Below are 23,739 nucleotides of genomic sequence, written 5' to 3' on the forward strand. Positions count from 1 at the left end.
TCTTTTTGTCGACTGAGTTTTTGAAATGAGCGCATGGGTAAGAACAACCCCCCTCCTTCACAGCTCATTTAGAGGGAACGCCTCCCAAAACTCGTGCACGAGTATCGGAACATGAGTGTTTACCACCGGCATTCGCGGTGTTATTAAGCAGGGCACACATTTAACGACTAGCTAAAACATTCTGACTGTGCTCAACATACAGCGATTGTTTCCTGCTCCTGAAGCAGATTTATATACTTTCACATGGAATTTGAACACCGACTGTAATCGCAGACTGAAAGCAACTGGCTCTGACTGGACGCGTTTGAGCGCGATAAGTCATAAGTATCAATTTACATTAATAATCGTCCTTACACTTAAAGCCGCGCACACACTTAGTGGATTCATTATCTCGGACTCACCGCAGGTGACTCATAATCTGCAGTTGTTACTCCTGTCTCCTGACAAAAACATTGCATGCGGCGCCTGTGGAGTGTGGAAAGTTACTGGAGCGCGCAGCCGCGCGTCTCTCACATGGATCGTCATGGCAGTGATTGACAAGCCAGAGGGCCAATCTGCGCACGTCTCTTACAAGGAACGTAATGGCAGTGATTGACAAGCCAGAGGGCCGATCATCGCGTAAACGATTGGCTGATGTTAATGTTACGATTGGCTGATGTTAATGTTAAACCAGGTGACAGCTCGCTACTATTAGAAATGGAGGCAAGAAAAGAGAAGGGGATGAGTCCCTCAAATCACTGAGGGAGCTGAAGAAGTGAGGTTACTCTAGTCAAGAGCAGATGTAATGTGTAAGCAACGGCTCCACCATAACAAGCATAGCAATGTACAGCGAGATTATTTACAAATAATTGAAATGTGTAGTATCCTGGAGTAACCACTAGGTGTCGTTTTTGTATTCCAAGTGTTGTGTTCTTACCTGGGAAGGTAGTTGAAGAATATGTCCCATGTGGGGAGGCTGTAACTGCTGCAAACAGAAAGTAAAGTGTCAACTTTTCAAGCATAAAATAGCTACAACTCTCCATGGACTGTTTCCCACTGCCAAACCTGTCTGGCACATCTACAGTTAGTTTTAGAAGTGTTTTCAAGTCTCTCTAGTTAGAGAGTCAGACTGTTACCCCAAAGGTTGCGGGATTGGTTCTCGATAATGACTGAGGTTCCCTTGAGCAAGGCACCTAACCCCCAGTCTCTCTCCGAGCAGCTGCCTACTGCTCTGGGTGTGTGTGTCCACAGCTCAATGTGTGTCCACTAACTTGGATGGGTTAAATGCAGAGGACAAATTCTGAGCATGGGTTGCCATACCATACTTTCATATTCACGTTTGAAGAACTGAAGATGTGGTTTGGACATCAAAAACAAAGCAGGCAGCACTATTTTCTGTTTCTGAACAGTAGGCTATTTAATTGTTTTAAACAGCCATTTGAAATGCCATTTGATCAGTTACACTACATCCAGTTATGCATGTTAGATTTGAACTTTTACTATTACTTTTAATATGTTACATGTTGTCATATGTTTACTATTTTTACATTTTTATTATGGAATAATGAATTGAGTACTGTTTACATATCACATGTAATACAAATAGCCTAGATATAATACACTGTATTTTGAGAATGGATACATTTGTTCTTTATATGTGTACTGTATTAATTTTAATTTCTTAAAAAGGTCTTAAAAAGTCTTAGATTTGAATTTTTTTTTATTAAAAATTGGCAGAAAATTACCAGGACATTATCTAATAATTTTACATACATTTCTGTTAACCCTAAAACACAAAGTAATGAAGTTCAAAATTCAAAATACAGGTAAAAGACCTGTATCAAGTAAATACAGAAAATTCTGTCAAATTAATATAGTACACTGTACCCTATTTTTACAGATTTTTTTCTTTCTTTCTTTTTTTTTTTTTTTGAATGTGTACTGCACACATCCAGAGAAACTAATACTCATTTAATGAGATACATTGAATAATAAGTACCATTGCGCATGGAGAATATATGGAAACATCTAATCAAAAACATCATGTGGTCTACTTTTTGCACTGGATCTGCATTAGCAGACCCTCTGTCTGTCTTTAAGGGATCTGGTTTCTCTGGGTTGAGTGAGAAAGGCACACATGACTCTGACTGGGGCCCTTCAGCTGACAGATATCAGATTCAACCACTCTTTCTTCGGGCAGGAATATCAGAGGATCAAGGAAAGAGGGTGTTCGATGGAAACAAGACAAATAAGAGAGAGAACATGCAGGCATGAGGCATGTTAAACTAACAGGGGAGTGTGGTGGGTGGCAATAAGGGATCTTAAATTAAGTGAACGACATCAGACATTTTTCCATTGCGTCGCTCAGAGATTCGGTGTCAGACTCTAACCCCCAGCCTCGCAAATCTCCGCTTAAATAAAAAAGTCTGCACACCTCAAGATATAAGTGGTATAGTCCACAACTGAGGAGCACCTGTTGCCTGGGGAGGATTCTTTTCGTGTGACATGGGAAGTTTGTGGGGAGGGGCATATAGGCAGAGTTTGTGACCCCTTAGGCATGTGTTCCAAAATAGTAATGGGTTTATGAGCTAAGAAAAGCTGAACAATAGAGACTAGGTCAGCCCAATTAACCATTCTTGGCCAGTAATGTTGGTTTTTAAACCATCAAGGTGGGCATCTCGATCTAATGATGTGGTGGAAGCTGAACTAAAGAAGTGAATCTTTGAAATTCTCAAACCATATGCTCAGATAGTACTTTAATTGCCATATAAGCGAGAATATCCAACAGATTATGAATGATTAAACTTTATAGTAATTATGTTATGTACAAAATGTAGTGTTTCCACCTGCTTTCTTTCTCTAGAACTTCATGTAGAACATGCTACTGTAACCCTTGCTCATTTATGCAATGACACATAAGGTCAAGACAATTTGTATGGTGACAAACCTTGTTGGACTGAAGCTAATGGAAACAGTCTAGTCAGTGTAGCTACTCACATAGATCTAAACCCCTCCCCTCCTGCCTAAACTTCTAAAAACATGCGGGTGGAGAGTTTGTGAGCATGTGTCCCCGTGCCCTCTTCTTCAAACCTCACAGAGGAAATTATAGACGCACAAGCCTTGATCCATATTCCGGACTCTTTGTTTGTTTAGTTCTCGTCTTTGTGTGTGTGTGTGTGTACGTTTAAAAGGACAAATTAAATTCACATATCAGTGCTTTGGAATAAGACTGCTTGGAGAGGACTGTGAGACAGGACCAAAACTTTGAGTCTCACACACTCAGAGTCATGCCGGCTGGGTTTCAGCAGTTAGGAGGGGAGGTAATGAAAATGTCGATTATGCATATAAGATAATGTGAACTGCAATACAGTGTGATGATGATGATAACTGTCTAATTTGGATCTTTAAAATATAAACATTTTAAACAATTTTAGATTGCGTGTTAAATAATTGTATGTTTATATTTAAAGTGAATGTTATGCTGTTATTAGTTGATTTAAATAGCTAAAATAATAAATTATGAGAATTTGTCCATGTACTGATTTAATATTACACTCACACTCAGACGTGCAGCCTCTGATGGTTATGGTAACATTGTCACTGGGTATTTGGATCCAGTGAGAGTGTGAGATTGCAATAAAGTCAACATTGCAGTTAGATGAAGTATGTAAAGGTCACATGTTTCAAGGTCAAATCTTTGCTTTAAAATGACTCAGTTACTCAGTAAAAGCATTTCAGTCACACAGTGACTAACTGAATACTGTATCTTAGTGCTTGTTGGTGTCGTGCTTTGTGGTGTGCTGACAGTAATCATAACATGCAGATGCCACTATTGCCTATTGCCAACCTCAATAATATTATTATGCCAGCATATCTGAGGAACTCATTTTAAAGTTTTGTTAAAGTTTCAGTTATTCTCCTGAAACTGCTGTCCAAGTGTTTAGACATACCGTCTCTCTTGACATTGTTTTCGTGTATCGTTACAAAACACAACATAGCCAAATCTCAACACAGCTTGGTCATGCCAGGGAACAAACACACAACACAAGTTAGTGGAAAAATGTTAATATTATATCATAGTTTCATTTAATCCTTTTCATTTTTTTTACATAATCATGTCATATACCATAAATATGAGCAACATATGGTTTTAATTTAATTTAGATTGTATTATTCATATATGGTTAGGTTTAAAAAACAAAAAACAAAAAACTAATATAAATATAGCTGCAAGCAGCAATTAAGGGGCCAAGCACAAAAGAGGCATAATGATGAGTTATCAGAATGCAACAATGAGTGATTAAAGAGTATTGGTTTTGTTTTAGATGATTTTAGTCAAAACAGCAGAAAATCATAAATACAATCAATAGTAATATGGTTTTATTGCTTATCACTTTTGACCAATAGATGGTGCTGTTACCAAATTGATGTCATGTGGTTATTGAGAGGTGACAATGACACAAAGTTTGGTGTCAATATTCTTAAGCTTTGCAGAGTTACAGCCTCAGAATCAGCTTGGCATCATGACATTTATCATTGATGCGTTATTCGATCGGTTTTGTCAATCAAAAAGCTTTTGATAACTTTTTGCCAGAATGTTCTCATGATGACCTGGGCCGATTTTGGTGAAAACGGTCTAGGAGGAGTTTAAAAAGTAGGTTTTCAAAGAAATTCAAAATAACGGATAGCAGTTTTAACTGATATGGCATAATTGTGCTCGGTATGACTCAAGGAAACTATTAAGACCAGTTTCATTAAAATTCATCAAAATCTATTTTGTAATTCCATTATAAATTTAACTTTTTTATTGTATTTTTAATTATTTAATTATATTTCATTATAAATTTTAACTATCTCAACTTTTTGATTATCTTCAGGGCATGGTTCTGATGACACATACTGAGTTTTGTACCAATATTGTCTTCATAAAATACAGTGTTTTACGTCAAAATTCAAAATGGTCAACGCCCAACATGGCCGATATGGGAAAAAATTGGGTACCATTTGACTCGGTATGTCATACCGAATCTAATGAGACCTAATGTGAATCTAGTTTTGTGGTAAGTTTTGTGGTTTTGGGGAAAACCGTTCAGAAGTTATAAGCAAAAATAGTGAATGATGAAAAAAAATTAATATCTCCGGACCAGTAGGTGGCAGTGTACCGAAACACTGCAAGTTGCCTTAGGTCATGTCATGTGATGACATGTACCAAAATTTGTCTCAGTATACTAAAGCATTGCATTTTAATGTGCTCTTTGTTGAATTTTGTTTGCATGTTATTCTAGAAAAGGTTTATCAAAAATCTTTTGATAACTTTTTGCTAGCACGGTCTGCAGATAATCTGAGCCAACTTCACCGAAAATCAGACGAATTGTCTAGAACGTGTTTGAAAAATGCTAAAAAAAAGGCAGAAAGAAAGGCAGACTTTTTGTGATGGAAAATAACATCATAATGTCAAATCGCCTTGAGCCAATGAATCTGTGCAAAGAATTTTGTTTTTAGGCTTTATGGTTCAAAAGTTATTAGCATAAACACGAATGCAAATTTGGACAGTTGGTGGCACTATAGGGATTGAGCTTTGCTTAAAGTTCAGACTGTCCTCTATCTGTGTGCCAAATTTAATAACATTCTCACAAGCAGTACAATGGGATGCCATAGACAAAACAGCATGCACCTTTGGTGCTTGGCCCCTAATAATACATTTTAATGCCAGTACGTGTTACACAGTGAACACAGCATTTGTTTTGAGAGACGTGTTGTACACTCCTATGGGTAGTGTCAGCAGATAAATAGAGAGGAGTCGGCTCTGTTCCCATGCTGCTGTCAGTCAGTGAAAAGACAGGTGTGTGGCCCATGCTGCTAATGCCAGATGAACCACAAAGACATGGGAACAGACTGAACCATTTCACCTCAAACACGTGACAGACAGAACAGATCAAATCAGTATAGGGCTTCATTTTAAAGCACCAATCCTTAATTAAATATGAAGGTACTAATGCAATCAGATAGATTTATTGCTTTCAATCTCTCTAATGTTGAACATATTTTTGTGAAGACATTCTGTGACATAATGGTTTTTATTATACAGATTGAGGCAATCATACAATGTCCTCAGCCATCCAGTCTATAAGAGTCGCCATTGATATATCTCAGTTATCTATTTTAAATCTATCTACCTTTTTTTTTTTTTTTGAAATGTATTTACATTTAATCTCAATATATAAATATAGAATTACAATATTTAACAATATAGAAAACATTTAAATGTACAGAGAGAAGATGACAGTATTACTGTAATAACTTCCTTTGACGTTTATAACTTCTATTTTAAAATATTTGATTTTACTTTAAACACCGATGTGTTGAGATTACATGAAAATATTCCTGCTTCAACAGACTTATGATACTGTGATTATAAACATTGTGTGTTTTGGTGTCTTGCAGAGAATAACTGGAACCCTCGCACTGTCAGTGTTCACCGCTGTACTGGGTTCCTTACAGTTTGGCTATAACATTGGAGTCATCAACGCTCCACAGAAGGTAATACTGCATCCATATGATACTTTTGACATAATATCACTGTATTGTTAAAACTTCACTTTGAAACAGCTGGATATAATGTTGTCCAAAGAATATAAAGTTTCATTATATTTAACTCTAAAGTGCATCATAAGCTGCTGAAATGTGAAAACATTTGTTCTCCTCTTATGATATACATCAAAATCTAAGATCATCTAATTCTAGAGTGTGTTTTGACAGAACATGTGAGAGGAAACATTTAGATGTGACATTTACACAAATGGGACCAGAATAACATACAGCTAATGCTTGTGTTATTGTTTGGGAATCTCTTTGTTCTAGTGCCAGGACTTTATCTCCTGAGTTTGAGTTTGAATTTTAATCTCTACCATGGATCTTCATATCACTTCTTAAAGTTATTCAGGGTATTTTTTCCAAAAGCTGTTTCAAAGGGCCATAATACTTCTGGTACGCACATTACACACACAAGTTTTGGGTCAGTAAGATTAAATTGGTCAAAAGTGACAGTAAAGACATTTATAATGTTAAGGAGTACCACTATTTTCAACATTAAGAAATGTTTCTTGAGCACCAAATCAGCATATTAGAATTAGGCTGTTTGTTCGATCTTCACCAAAATAGGCACACAGCAGCTAGTGACAGTGCTGGCAAAAAGTTATCAAAAGAATTTTGATTCGTCTAAGCATTGCAGAGATACAAGTTAATTAATTGGTCAGGCAATGCCTATTTTTAAGTGTTGACCTATAGCTGCTGAACGCAGTGTCCAGGCTTAACAAAACCTGACACATATAGACAACAGGACGTTCTTCGGACACACACCAAGTTTTGTAAAATTCCACTAATAGGGGGCACAACAGCTAAAAATACATTATAACTCCATATTAGTTATAATATACCTTAAAAAAAAAGGACAGTCAAATTTCAGCAGCTAATAACATTAAATTTGAATGTCTACCATTATCTAAAAAAATATATATGTGTGTAAGGATTTTTGTGAAAGTTAGCTACAAGGTGTCATATGTAACATCAGTAGGGCCCGTACCATGATGGTAGCTGAACAAACTCAGGGTTGCAGGATCAGTTTCGAGTTGACAAACCCAACCCAAACCAATCCAGTCAGGCTTTGTTGGTACCATGATGTTGATCATCAACTTTCTCTGTCAGCTCAGTCTTTGATCTTGAGTTCATCAATAACCATAGAATGTGTGCACATGAAAGTGTGACATCAGTAGCGAACAGCTAATCACATGCCTTGAAACATGCAAAACTGTGATTAACTTCTCGCAAGAGAGTCAGCATGATTTTCTGCCGATGATTGAAGAGATTGAAGAATATGAAGTACATAAATGCATTTACACATCGAGAGGAAAATATCCTGCTATATCAGTGAAAGTTGTGAAGTTAGTTTATAGTTGATAATATATATAGATATGTGTGTGTATATATATATAGAGAAAGAGAGAGTGAGAGAGAGAGACTTGAACATGCAAGCTCACATGTAGTCATTTTAAAGCTTTATCTATTGATTGTAAAGCGTATTTATATTACAAATGATGTTATACATTTATAAACATTTAAAGTAAATGCGTTATAATAATTGTTAAACTAAAATTGCTCATGTGTTATGGATTAAGTGTATAAAAATTATATAATATATAAATCATATAAAATAATTCTAATAAATAATTTCTAAAAGACAGATGATTTTATCTTTAAAAATCTGTTACTTTGTAGTGATTTTTAATTTGGAGCAAGAGAAACTGTGGGATTTTTTTTTTTTTTCGTCAGGTTTACATCACTTTGCTCACAGCTGATTGGTCCCATTTCAGTTTGAGATTTCCCAGTTTCAGTTTTCACCGAAGCAGGTTAGCCATGGAGCGTAAGTTACGGCGATGAACACCGCTAAAAGTAGAGCCACTTTCATGGTGCCTAAAACCCATGGTTGGCACAAACTAAACTGAAACATACCTGTCTAGCCACCTAAACTGCCTTCGTGGTATAGGCCGCAGATCAGGGGAACAGGAAATCCCATGACATAATAACAGGAAACATGACTATGAAAAACTTCAAAAGAAAAGATAACATAATCAAAACCTTGAACAGATGTGACAATAGTAAATAAATTATTTATGATAATCTAAAAAAAAAAAAATTTGGCATTCTAATTTGTGAATTTAGAATTTAAAATTTGAGCTTCTGCCCCTTTAATCACTAATAGTAAAAGTGTCTTTTCTGTTGTACTGCTGTGTTTGTAAAACCCAAATTTCCCTGCTCCTATTCTTTTTGCCCATAAATGACAAGAAGTCATACATAAGTAATTGTACATCTCCAGGAATAACTCACAAATTGCAGGGGCCATGCCTCTGAATCAGCCCACTGTCTTGCTCCAGAATACAAAACTAGGCATGTGCGTATCACTAATCACTTTCAAATGTAATAAGAAAGATATTTGTGTTATCACGGTGAAAAGTGATGCACACACAAAACATAAAATCAACTAATGCTTTAACATCACAATTTGAATGTGATAACAGATTATGTTCACTCTTAAAGGAGAGCAAGGTTTTTGTCCTGAGAGTACTAATATCTCATCATGTCATCCTCCTCTTGTTTTCTGTATCCCTCTGACCTCAGATCATTGAGCAGGACTATAACTCAACATGGACAGAAAGGTACTCAGAACCAATCCCTCTACAAACACTGACATCTCTGTGGTCACTCTCTGTGGCCATCTTCTCTATTGGGGGCATGGTCTCCTCCTTCTCTGTGGGAATCATCTCAGAGTTTTTTGGCAGGTAAGACAATTTCCACTTATTTTTTTTACTTTTATTTTTGAAACTGAATATAACAATGTTTGCACTACAGATTAAAATCTACAAAAACACACTCATTACTTAAAGGTGCCCTAGAATGTTTTTTCACAAGATGTAATATAAGTCTAAGGTGTCCCCTGAATGTGTCTGTGAAGTTTCAGCTCAAAATACCCCATAGATTTTTTTTAATTAATTTTTTTAACTGCCTATTTTGGGGTATCATTAAATTCCTTCAGGCTGCGGCCCCTTTAAATCCTCGCACTCCCCGCCTCCAAGCTCGCGACTATAAAACAGTGCATAAACAAAGTTCACACAGCTAATATAACCCTCAAATGGATCTTTACAAAATGTTCGTCATTCATGCTGCATGCATGCTTCGGATCATGTGAGTAGAGTATTTATTTGGATGTTTACATTTGATTCTGAATGAGTTTGATAGTGCTCCGTGGCTAAAGCTAACATTACACACTGTTGGAGAGATTTATAAAGAATGAAGTTGTGTTTATGAATTATACAGACTGCAAGTGTTTAAAAATGAAAATAGCGATGGCTCTCTTGTCTCCGTGAATACAGTAAGAAACGATGGTAACTTTAACCACATTTAACAGTACATTAGCAACATGCTAACAAAACATTTAGAAAGACAGTTTACAAATATCACTAAAAATATCATGTAATCATGGATCATGTCAATTATTATTGCTCCATCTGCCATTTTTCGCTATTGTTCTTGCTTGCTTACCTAGTCTGATGATTCAGCTGTGCACAGATCCAGACGTTAATACTGGCTGCCCTTGTCTAATGCCTTGAATATGAGCTGGCATATGCAAATATTGGGGGCGTACATATTAATGATCCCGACTGTTGCATAACAGTCGGTGTTATGTTGAGATATTTTTCGGAGGTCTTTTAAACAAATGAGATTTACATAATAAGGGGGAAACAATGGTGTTTGAGAGGATCACTGTATATAATTTCCATGTACTGAACTCTTGTTATTCAACTATGCCAAGTTAAATTCAATTTTCAATTCTAGGGCACCTTTAAATATTGTGGGCATTACAGCATTACAGTAGGTCCCCCTACCTCGAATAAAAATGTCACTAGGCCATTAGTCAATACATAAATATTTCAGTTTGTGCTAATGTATGAATACATTCAAATGACATAACTTCAGCAATGATTTTTCCATGATTTTCTAGCTGAAAAGTTCTTGATAATAATAATTTTTGGAGAATGACACTCACAATAGACATTTTTATAATTATTATTATTAGTGGAAGACACTGTCTGAATCTACAACCTTGCGGACCGGGCCTATGTAACTTACCAAACCCACGTTCAGCAAAGATTGGCTCTCTCGCACTGTATGAAATCTAGTTGTCCAGTCCAGTTCCATTCACACAGCCAGTGCGTTCCCGAACATCCGGTTGTGTCCTGAAAAACGGGTGTGAGATTGGTTATAGAATGCTGTTGTCACTGCTGTAAACCCCAATATTTATTAATATTTAAAAAAAACAATTTGTGCAGCCAGTAGGCCCCTCCCCAGTGCATGCCCCTGGGCTTCAGCCCATAGAAGCCTGTGCGTTAATGCGCCCCTGTGTGTGGGCCAGTCAACCATCAGTGTTTTATCGACTGTTTGTAAAACCAACAAGCTGTCATGCATGCAGAAAAAAAAAACTGTGACTAAAAGAGTGTGAAAGAAAAGAAAGAGGGAGTAAAGAAACCAGAAATTGGATGAGCAAATGCAAAACATATCATCAGGTAGAGTAGTTTAAGAAAGGACTTGGCCAAGTTTATTGTTTAAGGTTTTTTCTTTTAATCCAAAGTGATTTAAAGTAATCTTATACTAAAGGGCAACCTTGGTGAAGGGCACAGTCATGATACGGGCATTCAGATCTCAAGTTACAGGTTACAACAGCTGTGTAATGATGACCTGCCCTTTTTCATGGTCAGAGAAGGCCATGGTATTTTCCTGTGTCACTGATTTTAACTGGGGTGCATAATATTAAGGTGGCACAACTGTTATAACCTGTACAATGTAATTGAGAATATAATGTCAGCAGAAGGGGTGTGATAAAAAATGTGAATCAATATGTGGAGAAAAACTGGGATTTTTGTTCTGTTTTAGAATAAAACGTAGAAATGTAAAAGTCTAAATGTCCTAATTGTATTACATAGGCCTACAGGTAATAATATTATTTGATGTTCTTTGTTTATTATGGTAGGAGGAAAGCAATGCTTATCAATAATGTCCTTGCATTTATTGGTGGAGGCCTGATGGGGATGTCCAAAATCAGCCGGTCATTTGAAATGATGATTTTAGGTCGCTTTACCATTGGGGCATATTGTGGTAAGATTTCACTGTTTTTTCTTACACTTTGCTGACAAGTTATCTAAGGTATATGAGTATATGAGTTTCTTTTCTTTACAGTAAATGTTTAATCTTAAAAATTCTTGCAGCTGAAATTTTACAATTTTAATTGAATTTCAGTTCAAGTTAAAAATAAATTCAGTTAAAAATAAATTACAATGAACTCACTCCATAATCTAAGATGGTGAGCACATTGTATTAATTAAACTCAAGGGAGACTAGTAACACTGGATGGATTCAGTCAAGCTCTTAATACATAACATTATAAATAAATTACAATAACATTTACATATACTGTTGCATTATGTATGCCATGTATTTATATCAGAGCTATAATCATAAAGGGCCTCATTTATAAAATGTGTGTATGCACAGATTTGAACTTAAGCTAAAATCCACGCTAAAATCCGGTCCTTGATGTGGAAAAGTGCTTAGCGCCACGTCTATGACAGGCGGAATTGGCATATAAAACTATGGTTTGACTATACAAAAATATATTGTGGATTGTTACAATTGTATTTCGGCTAGTCATAATTATATTTTGACTAGTCAGATTGATAATTAGATATACTGTATATGCAATTATAACTGCACTAGTAAGAAATTCAATTAGAGATATCTCTAAACACAAAATCTTAATAATTACAGTAAATAAAGCTCCGTATATGGCAAGCCGTTTTAGCATTAAATGCCCCGGCTCTACTAGTCATAATTTAGTTTTGACTAGTCAAAATTCCAATTCCAGATATCTATTCTGTAATTTTGACTTGTCGTAATTGAAATGAAAGTGTTAGTTCACCCAAAAATGAAAATTCTGTTATCAATTACAAAAAGTTCATAAAGAGATCGTAAAACTAATCCATATGAATTGATTTTCTGAAGAGACTCCATTGCTTTATATGATGAACAGACTGAATTTAGGCTTTTATTCACAAATAAACATTGATCAGTGAACATAAACAGAAGCTCAACCAAACCTGCTTGACGAGCGAGAACAAACCTCACGGGGAACGCACAAGAATGAACCTCATTGGTTCTCGCACATCATGTGAACATGCTTGAGCTTCACTTTACCACAACTGATGTGAGTTTATGTGAATAAAAAAAAATCTGTTTATCATAAAGCGATCGTTTCTCTTCGTTTCTCATTCATATGGAATATTCATTAGTTTTACGATCTCTTTATGAACTTTTTGAAGCGTCAAAGTTTCAATTGTGTAGCTGTCTATGGAAGGAAAGAAAGCTCTCAGATTTCATCAAAAAGATGAACTAACCCTTTAAGATATCTACATTGTTATTTGGACTATAGTCATAATATGCACTGAAGATATCTACAATGCTATTTTGACTAGTCATATTCTCCCATTGACTTTCATTTGAAAATATTTTCTGATATCTACAAATGAGTTTTGACTAGTAATGATATCTATAGCTGATCTTGTACCAGCCATAATTCCAATTAGTGATATCTCAAATTACACATTTACTTGTGATAATTAAACGCGATATATCTCTAACAGAATTATCACTAGTAAAATTCTGAATGCAAAATGTAGTGCAAATTTGCTTTGGGTGACTTGAGTTCGAATCCCAGCACGTGGTCCTTTTAACTTTGCTTCCTGTCCTCTCTAAAACTGAATAAAGGCAAAAATGCTAAAAATAATTGTTTTTTATTATTACTTAATAAGGGCAAAATCTCCAGTGTAACCTCTTTTATTTATAATCTAAGCATTTATAAATAAATCATTCCAAATAAAAAAATCAAGAAGGGCTGTAGTAGCAGGAGATTCAGGGAGATACTGTAGATTTTTACAGGTAAAGGTCTGTGCTGGTCTGGTGTTGTTGCTGTGTTGTGGATACATTGCACAGCACTTCAAGATAATGGGTTCATCTTACATTGCACTGAGATGGAAATGTTTGGCAGCAGTATCAGGGTGCAGATGACACCAGACGAGCACATCACATGGTGTCAGTCAGGCACACGTACACACTGCTAAAATACATGCTCCAATAGTACATACTATATATATATTTTCTGAAGGAAGTGGAACATGTGATACTGAAGACTAGTAGTAAAGGCTGCTGAAAATGTAATTGTCACAGGAATTAATTACAATATTACTGTTTATATTCAGAGGACCCTTGTTTTTCTTTTTCTATGCATTTGCTGATTGAGCACTGTGCTATGTCCGAACTGTTTGCACTTTATTTTATACGTATTATCTTTTTATTCTTTTAATTCCTTTTCCTGTTTTTATTTTCATTTTTAATGTATTTTATATCTTTTATGTATCATCTTGTTATTCTGACTTTTAATGCATTTTAAATATTGCTGTCTGGTTGAAAGAGCTGGGAGAATTAGGAAGAAAGTGATTAGGTTAAAATTTGGTAAATTTGGATAAGGGGACAAACCATGGGGAAATTTAAGCTGTAGTGCATGGTTAAGATATCTCTGGATTAGAGTCAGGACACTTTCCAAAGGGGGAAATTTCCAAAGGGGAAATTTGAACTGCGTTGCATAGATAAGATCTCTCTGGAAGGGGGATTAGGGCTGTGTGGTGCAGTTTGAGGTGTCTTGGCAAAAGGGGAGATTGAAACTGTGTTTATCAGTTTGAAGTGCCTTAATAGGTAGCATTCCTGTCGTGTGAGGAAGATCCATTCTGATCCGCTCTGATGGATAGATCCGTTTAGATCCACTCTGATGGACAACAACAACAACAACAACAACAACAAACTCTCTGAGACTTCCTAGCTCTTCCATCCAGATAGCAAAATTCTCTGTTTTTACTGTTATTTCTATTCCTTATGTTCTATTTTTATTATTCTTTTTTATGTAAAGCACTTTGAATTACCATTGTGTATGAAATGTGCTATACAAATAAAATTGCCTTGCCTTGCCTTTCTTCGTAAGGTTTGGCATCGGGATTGGTGCCAATGTATGTGGGTGAGATTGCCCCTACAAGTCTAAGAGGAGCTCTGGGCACCCTGCACCAGCTGGCCATCGTCACAGGCATTCTTATCGCCCAGGTAGAGTAAGCTGAAGTCCATTCATACTGTTTTTTATTTTTCAATTTTTTTTGGTCTCCAGTCATTTATTATTTCATTTTCCATATTATTTTTTATTTTTCACTCATTTTTTATTATCCATCTCATGATCTTCTTTTCAGATCTTAGGACTCGAATCTCTGTTGGGCAGTGAGCAGCTGTGGCCGGTGCTGCTGGGTGTTACAGTACTCCCTACAGTCCTGCAGATGACGCTGTTGCCTTTCTGTCCGGAGAGCCCGCGCTTCCTCTATATCATCCGCTGCCAAGAGCACCATGCAAAGAGCGGTAGTTGGCGCATTTATGTCCCATTATGTTAATCATTGGCAGATGATTATAATTTATAATGTAATAATTCATAAATGTATACAAGTTATAACTTTAACTAAATGTTTAAAAAATAATATGATATGTAAATACTGTTAATAATGTCATATTATGCTCCACAGCAGATCACAAAAATTGTAATTAGAATGTTATATTAATATAATTTAATAATTCTTAAATGGTAAACCAAGGCTCGAAATTGCGACCATTTTAGTCGCATATGCTCCCTAAATTTAATACGTGCGACCTCAAAATATATTTGGGAGCATGTGTGCGAGTGCAAATAATCGCTGAAGTGTGACCTGTTTTCATTTCTCTACAAAACGTTTGCTAATTACTGTGTGCCTTCGGTTAGCTGATACAGTTACCGGTCCATCGTTCTATCACACAACCAATTAAACTTCATCTGTATGTTCTTAAGTTTAAAGCAGACTTTAGGCTGGTTAATATAGCTGTCAATCTCCCTTTCACTGCGCTCTGGAGCTACCTAGCGTGCAAAATGTAAAGAGCTGAAGAGTGAAGACGAAAAGAACAGTTACAGCAGGGCTCCACATTAACACTAGAACGCTTAAAAAAAACTAGGGAATGACCAAAACGCGAGAATGACTCTGACTTTATTACATTTAGTGTAAGTGGCGTTTGAAATAATAATATATCCTAATGTATATGTACTGATGTAACAAGGTTGCGCAGCCTCTCGAGGAGAAATGGAAACAAATGAGCGCAGCACACACAAAGAAACTCAGTTAACATAGCCTACTGCGGTAAAAATTCAAAATGTGGAGTTTTTATATTTATAACATATGATACAGTTAAACAACATCACACGACCAACAAGAGTGCTGTCTTCTACTATGACGATTGAAAATGTGACATTGATTTCATTCAACAGTTGAATAAACAAGTAGGTTAAATTAAATCACTTACATTTTAGACACAATATAGACTTTTTTGTTCCGTTTCAGCAGCGAAAATAGTTCCAAACAAAGATCACAGCAGAACCATCACGCATTTTGCACAAATCGGTTGAGTCAAAGACTCAATTACCCTTTCATAAAGAACCGCCTCATTCTTGAATGAATCAGCCGTTTGAAAGAATCGTTTGAATGAATGACTCAATGACTCACTCAATAAGACGGTCACCTGCCGCCACCTACTGGCGGTTTAGTTTCATGATTGAAAGTATCATTCTTTCCAACATTTATTATTTGTATTTTCATTTTTTTTAAACAATCTTATAACATTATTTAATGCAGTTTTAATTTTTCAGTGTAAATTATTTAATTTAATTGGTAACATCCCCATAGTGTCTTATTATTCTAGAATTTATTGGTCAAATTTAGGAATTTAAAATGAAAGATGAAGCATACATTTAATAAGATACAAAAAAGCCCTTTATAAAGGTAAAAAAAATGCCCTCGGGGTAAATATCACAAATATGCAGATTTAAATATCTCAAAGCTGATAGAAACCTGATGAGAAAATTCCTTCAGAATAAATTATATTTACAACACAAAAATCCATTTTTTTTCTGGTCAAGTAAATGACAAGACTTAATGTCATTAATGCCTTATATATATTAGTTGTGGTGCTCCTAACTTTTTGAAGTTGTGAGCACCAGTGCTACCAAGTAAAAAAGTTAATTTCAAGCCCTGTAAACTAAATACACACTAACCATTGAGCTTATTTCCTCTCTTCTTCAGCTTTGCGGCGCCTGACTGGCCGTATGGAGGTCAGTGAAGACTTGGCTGAGATGAAGGAGGAAAAGAGGAGGATGGAGATGGAGAGGAAAGTGTCCATTGCTGAGCTCTTTCGCTCTCCTCTGTACCGGCAGCCCATTATCATTGCTATCCTGCTGCAGCTCTCTCAGCAGCTGTCAGGAGTTAATGCTGTGAGTGCTGCAGATGTGCTCAGTTAACTAGGAAAGAAAGATGAACTGAGATTAAAAAGTTGAATGCAGCTCCTCTACAGGGATTGCTTCATTAACTGATTTAGTTTTCTAAAATGATTTAATAAAGTTAGATTTAGTAAATGTAACTGACCCTTCATAATATGGTGGCACAAAAAATAAAGTGTTGGACTAAACAATTAATGTATAAATATAATCATTTATCACCATTAAAGGGTTAGTTCACCCAAAAATAAAAATTCTGTCATTTATTACACACCCTCATGTTTTCCACACCCGTAAGACTTTCAGTCATCTTCAGAACACAAATTAAGATATTTTTAATGAAATCAGAGTTTTCTGAGAGCTTTCACAACTACCACTTTCAAGACCTATAAAGGTAGTAAAACATCATTAAAGTAATCCATGTAACTCCAGTGGTTAAACCTCAATTTTATTTGCTTTATTTACAAAATATTAATCTCCAATGCTCTCATGAATGTGCGTTGGAGATTAATATTTTGTAAAAAAAAAAAAAAAAAGTGGTAAAGTATGTTTGTTTTTTGTTTTTCGCAAACAAAGCACTCGCTTTGCTTCATAAAATTGATGTTAAACCACTGGAGTCACATGGATTATTTTAATGATGTCTTTACCACCTTTCTGGGGCCTGAAAGTGGTAGTTGTGTAGCTGTCTATGGAGGGACAGAAAGCTCTCAGATTTCATTAAAAAGATCTTCATTTGTGTTCCGAGGATGAGCGAAAGTCTTATGGGTTTGGAACAACATGAGGATGAGTAATGAATGACAGAATTTTCACTTTTGGGTGAACTAAACATTTAACTCCTTAAGCCCGAAGTGTCCCGCCGGCGGGACACCACCCCCCGCGAAAAAATTCATATTCAAATTACTAAGCAACCACTGACAGGAATAACACAAAATAGGTATAATTTTAAAGCTTAGAAACTCAGTTTTTTAATGCATCCGTTTTTTTCAACTCTTAACAAGTGCTGAGTTATCACTCTAATGCTGCGTTCACACCGAACGCATCTGGGGCGTCTGATTTACATGTTAAGTCAATCTAAACGCGCGTCTAGTCATCCTGCGGCGCGAATGGCGCGGCGCAAATTGAGCGTTCACGCGCCTGACGCGTCTGACATGCGAATTGAGCGTCTGACGCCCTAGACGCCCGAGTTGAAAAATCTGAACTTTGGCGTAAATTCGCGGCGCATTAACCAATCAGGGACTCTGCTTTGGTAACGTGTTTATGACGTGATCAGCGGTGGAGACCAGAACAAAGATAATAGTCGCTGTGTGTGGCTACCCTGAGCTCTATGATGTGTCATCATATTTTTATAGAGACAGGAATAAAAAAGACCTTGCCTGGAGGAGGATAAGCGAAGAAATCGGACAATCTGGTAAAACGCTTTGCATGATTTTAGCCGTTGATCATAGCCCACCTGCTCGCTAGCAAAAGCCGGCCGAGTTAAATTGCCGCTACTAGTTTCCAACTGACAAGATGATGTGTTTATTCAGAGGATCTGTGCAGAAAGAGATGGAAGCCCCTCCCATGACGCGAATTCGCGTCTGAACACACTTTATTTAGACGCGCAAATTTTACGAGCGTCTGAAGCGTCTGACTTCAAAATGTTCAAGCGTCCAACTAGACGCGTCTGGCGCGAATTTGACACCCCAGATGCTTTCGGTGTGAACGCAGCATAAAACGGAGTGTACCGCCCAAGGGCGCCACCTTGCTATAAAAAATTAATAACCATATTTTTCAAAACTCCTGCCTAGATAATCACAAAATAGGTGTCATTTGAAAGCTTAGAGTCTGAACTTTACAAGGAATTTAGCCATTTGAATAACTCCTAAAAGTACTGCTGAATTAGCTATTTGCTGAAAAATAATAATAAAAAATTCATAATTTAGGAAATATTTTTTTATTATGTACTCCAATGTGTCAAAAGCATCATACAGCTCAGATAATCGCGTCATTTGAAAGGTCTCACGGAGAAGAATTCAATGAGTATAATTGTTTTGGGCTTTGACTAAACTTGAGCGAGTTTTTGTACGTGAAGCGCCTCAAGACCCATATGTAAATAATATACAGCTGCTGTATTTATCTGATTATTATTTACAGCAGATTCTCACGATTAAAATGAATCCAGCATCATCATCATAATCCAACAATCCGTTCACAAGATATTGATCAGGCTATTAAGCACAGATGCTAACTAAAACTAAAATGTAGCTATCACTTGAGATGTCAGCTTATAACTTCATGAAACATGCATAGGCTATGTAGAAAACGGCACATCGTTACTTACACTGGATTCTCCTAAATGAAATAAGTCCAAGATCAAAATAACCCGATGTGTTTGTCAAGAGTTACTCCACGCGAAAGAGCCGTTTTAAAAATGCCCACCAGGGGGCGCCAATGGATAAACAAAAAAGGCTACCTTGATTCCAAATGCTGTAACTTTTGATCACAACGAAACGATGATCCAGATACAGCTCACATATAGAGGAACATCACCAAAAAAGAATGAACCTGCTACCATTTTTTTTTTTTTTTTTTTGCAGTTTCTCAGCATGAGAATATCCATATTTATTTATTTATTTATTTATTTATTTATTTATTTATTTATTATATTAAAAAGTTTTCTTTCAAACACTACCAACCTTTTGACTCTCCTTGCTATAGTTTTGGAGTTATGAGTCTTTACTTTTTTGTGTCACTCAGAAAAAAAATTCTGAAAATACCCTCAGGGCTTAAGGGGTTGAAGGAAAAGAAGACTTTTAATACATGTTTTGTTTATGGCAGTAAAGAAGTTTTTTAGAACAGTAAACTGAAATAAATTGAATTTGTGTGTGACATGTTTTTGAACCCATTTTTTCATGTTTTTTCTCACAACTGCTCTTGCTCTCCACTGTTCAGATCTTCTATTATTCTACTGACATCTTTAAGAAGGCTGGGGTGGAGAGTCCAGTGTACGCCACCATAGGTGCTGGAGTTGTCAACTGTGCTTTCACTATAGTCTCGGTATGTAAACAAACAAACAAACAAACAAACAAACAGATCTCATGACTCTTTAAAGAGGAGCTAACAAGATGAGCAATTTAGCCTTAGTTGGCACTTAACTGTGTACCAAAAATAAGACAGATTTTGTAGGCCAGATATTGTTTTTATTAAGTGTGAGCAGAGCAGTCATGAGAACATAATAAAATTCAATAATAACATTTAAAAAAAATCAAAGTCCTTTTTGGCTAAAATGTAGCATTCCAATAAATGTTTTTTTATCTTAAAAATAAGATATAATTATTTTCATATAATTAAATAGGGGGAAAAAAATCAAACAATATAAACTACATTATTAGCATAAACCAAGCCAACATTTATTATGTGCTGCCTATTACTAACATCGCTCACTGTCTGTTGCTCTCTTGTCCAATCTGCAGCTCTTCCTGATCGAGCGGATGGGTCGCCGGACACTCCACATGCTTGGACTTGCTGGAATGTGTATCTGTGCCATCATCATGACAATTGCCCTCACATTACTGGTCAGCCCAAAATACGTGGAAATGGATGTTTCACTAATGTGTATTAAAAATAGTTACTGAAAAAGTACTTGATAAAGTACTTAAAGTCAGAGGGCAGAAGCTTATTGTAAAATGCTCAAACATACCTTTGTGGTTTCACTTTATTTTGATGGCTCCTTTCTGGGGCCAACATTCTCTTGACTATAAGTAACGTTGCACCTACATATCTACTAACTCTCATTAGAGTGTTAGTAGAGTATTAGTAGACTGGTAGGGTTAGGGTTAGAATAAGTTGACATGTACTTGCAGACTTACTTATAGTCAGCAGAATGTCTGTTGGGGGAGCATCACAATAAAGAGTTAGCAGATATTACGCAGTCAGTCTACTAATACTCTAATGAGTTAGTTGACTTGTAGTTGCAAAGTTACTTATAGTCAACATAATGTTCAAAAGGGACCATCAAAATAAAGTGTTACCACATTTGCTTTGCATTTTTCCTGCTCAGTAAATGCTGTCAAAATGTTGATTACTTTGTGATGTCTGGTTCAACTCTTGTTTTGAACTGTAAAAAGCAAAGGTGATGGAACTGTTCCTTGGCATTAACAATTTTTCTTTGTTCACTGACAGGAGACTGTGCCATCAATGAGCTACATTAGCATGATGGCCATTTTTGGTTTTGTGGCCTTCTTCGAGGTGGGGCCAGGACCTATCCCTTGGTTCTTTGTGGCTGAACTCTTCTCACAAGGTCCTAGACCAGCAGCCATGGCGGTAGCTGGCTGCTCCAACTGGACTGCCAACTTCATCATTGGCATGGGCTTCCAGTATGTTGCTGTAAGTGCAGAGGAAATATTATCTTATTCTAGTTGCAATAATTCACTAACCTATATGTCAAACGTGTCTTAAATCCATCCAACTCAATCTCTCCTTACAACAGAACCTATGTGGTCCATACGTTTTCCTCATCTTTGCTGCGCTCCTCCTTTTCTTCCTTATCTTCACATTCTTCCGAGTTCCTGAGACAAGAGGCAAGACTTTTGACCAGATCTCAGCCACCTTCCATGGTCATCCACAAAACATGATGGACATGGACCTGGGCCTGGATCAAGGGAAACACAGTACAGAGCTGGACTACCTAGGATCTGATGGGACAGAGAACTGAAGCCTGAGAGCGAGAGAGATTGTGGATGGGGGCCAGAATCACCACAACTTACTGTTCTTTGTGGCTTGGAGAGGAAAATAGGTTGCATACCAAAAAGACAACATTACTACTCAGAAGAGACTATGTGGTCTTTGGAAATTAAGTATTATAAAGAAAGGATGTTGGACTTTGGGAGAAAGTGCAATGTTGTTTGAAAAGGAGATGAGACTTGAGATTTGGAATTCTGCACTTTAGCTGCGCAAGGGTTTCCATACACCACAAAGCCAGCTATGCTTTTGCATACAATTACAGTAGATCATAGACTGTTCTTTTCATTTTAGCATTCTTTAAGGATAATGGACCTTTTTCACATTTTCAGGGCGGTGAATGGAAGATGACAGCAAATAGAAGTTATTTCTATCTGCTCCAATTGCATAAGCAACAAATCTGTGATATTGTTTCCACAAGTTTCCAAAAGAGGGAAAAATATAAAGAGATTGATTACAGCAGTCAGAAGAAAATAAGATGTAAAATTAGCCGCTACTCCTCAGCTGTTATATTGAAAAGACCCTCGAAGCAGCACTGATTCGTCAAACTGCCAACCAAGGTAATATAACATGAAGTATAGCATTATAAAAGTGTATTCAATTTTTAAAAAATTAAAATATGAAAAACTTTACTAGATTTGCAATGTTGATAATTGTGGAAACGCATCATTAGTCTGTGAAAAGGGTCCATGAAACATTCTAATACTGATTGGTAACAAACTGTCAAATGCTTTCAAAGAATAAAATGCTTCCAAAGTTTTTGCACAAAGCTAAAATTTTACCAGTAGACGTTAAAGCTTATATCATGCACTATATATTTAACACACATTAGAGAAGCTAGTTATTTCAAACAAGAACCTTTAATATTTTTACAAATCAGAATCAAACGTTGTAACATGCACATTTTGTAATTTCAGACATATATAACTTCATATGAATTATACAGAAAATAGTTTGTGCTTATATATATATATATATATATATATATATATATATATATATATATATATATATAGACAGACAGAGCGCACATTTCTTATTCACTATATTAGAAATGTATTAGAAATGAGTCCCACTGAGAAATTAACCCTTGTGCGGTCTTCGGGGTCTTTTGAGACCCCAAACGACGTTTGCTCAAATAAAAAAAAATGTTTTCTTTGTTCAAATGGCATGAGACTTTGTACGGTGGTTAACACTTTTAAGATCTACAAATAATTTAAAAAAAAAAAAAAAAAAAATGGAGTGATATCTTCTTTTTATGTTAGTGTAGAAAAAAAAGTTACACTCGTGGCCTTCGGGGTCTCTGGAGACAAAATGTAATTTTGTAACAATATAATATATTTTTTAAAAACCAATGTAATTTTAGTCTGTTTATTAATGTTTTTTTTTCTCAACATTTGTGCAGTTTTTGGAGGATTTGTGTTATCTTTTAAATTTATATAAATAAATGTAAAAATATTTTTAAAAATAGGTTTTTATGCATAAACAGCTTTTTATGTAAAATTCACTTTATAAAAGGCCCAGATTTCTAACTTTCATTCATGTGGATAACATGGATAATTTGACATGGTTTAGTGTAAGATTTTTGCCCATATTTTGAAAAATGCAGTTTTAAAAGTAAAAAAAACTATCACTTTTACCAGTAGATGGCTGCAGAGCTCCACTATTTGCTATGTGCCATTTGAATGACTGAAAGATGTCTTTTCACAAGTTTTTTTCTGTTGGATTCATATCTAAATGTTATGAAATCACAATTCTAACAATAAAAATTACTTTGTCAAAGTTTAGCATTTTTTGTATAGGGCAAAATCAATTTTTCAATAATTTTATAATAAAAATAATAAAATAATTTTTATTTTTGTGGGCACGTGTGTGTGTGTGTGTGTGTGTGAGCATGTCTATTTTCTATTGGGGATGTTTTTTGCATTTTTGAAAGTGTGCCACTTCATTTCTGTCTATGTGTGTTGTGCATTGTTTCTGATTTTGAGAATGGATTTTGTCCAATTTCTAAGCGGGGTCTCTGTGGGTTACATTATTGATATTAAAAAAAT

At 35.9% G+C, this 23,739-nt stretch overlaps 1 protein-coding gene and 1 long non-coding RNA gene across 3 annotated transcripts; one reads left to right on the forward strand and one right to left on the reverse strand.

Annotated features, from left to right (window-relative positions):
• Positions 1–917: 917 nt before the first annotated feature.
• Positions 918–19,893, reverse strand: LOC125265601. Of its 2 annotated transcripts, XR_007184299.1 has the most exons (5): positions 19,290–19,893; positions 16,751–16,993; positions 10,663–10,769; positions 8,488–8,583; positions 918–964 (listed from the first exon to the last, which is right to left on the reverse strand). It is a non-coding gene; the product is annotated as an uncharacterized LOC125265601 (long non-coding RNA). The 2 variants fall into 2 exon arrangements; XR_007184298.1 differs by lacking the exon at positions 918–964 and having other exon boundaries at positions 6,529–8,583.
• LOC125265600 (solute carrier family 2, facilitated glucose transporter member 4-like) lies at positions 2,994–22,854 on the forward strand. Its single transcript, XM_048185910.1, has 11 exons — positions 2,994–3,299; positions 6,424–6,519; positions 9,154–9,314; positions 11,561–11,685; positions 14,618–14,733; positions 14,874–15,036; positions 16,779–16,966; positions 19,901–20,005; positions 20,422–20,523; positions 21,131–21,334; positions 21,438–22,854. The coding sequence occupies exons 1-11, from the start codon at positions 3,267–3,269 to the stop codon at positions 21,660–21,662; spliced, it is 1,518 nt and encodes a 505-aa protein (XP_048041867.1). The 5' UTR covers positions 2,994–3,266; the 3' UTR covers positions 21,663–22,854.
• Positions 22,855–23,739: the final 885 nt, after the last annotated feature.

This window comes from Megalobrama amblycephala, linkage group LG3 (assembly GCF_018812025.1).
Source record: "Megalobrama amblycephala isolate DHTTF-2021 linkage group LG3, ASM1881202v1, whole genome shotgun sequence".
Classification (NCBI taxonomy): Eukaryota; Metazoa; Chordata; class Actinopteri; order Cypriniformes; family Xenocyprididae; genus Megalobrama; species Megalobrama amblycephala.

Coding starts and splice junctions, on each gene's coding strand:
- LOC125265600 (XM_048185910.1), top strand. CDS start 3,267: ATGCCGGCTGGGTTTCAGCAGTTAGGAGGGGAG. Junction 9,315..11,560: donor ATCTCAGAGTTTTTTGGCAG/GTAAGACAATTT, acceptor TTATTATGGTAG/GAGGAAAGCAATGCTTATCA. Junction 14,734..14,873: donor CAGGCATTCTTATCGCCCAG/GTAGAGTAAGCT, acceptor TCTTCTTTTCAG/ATCTTAGGACTCGAATCTCT.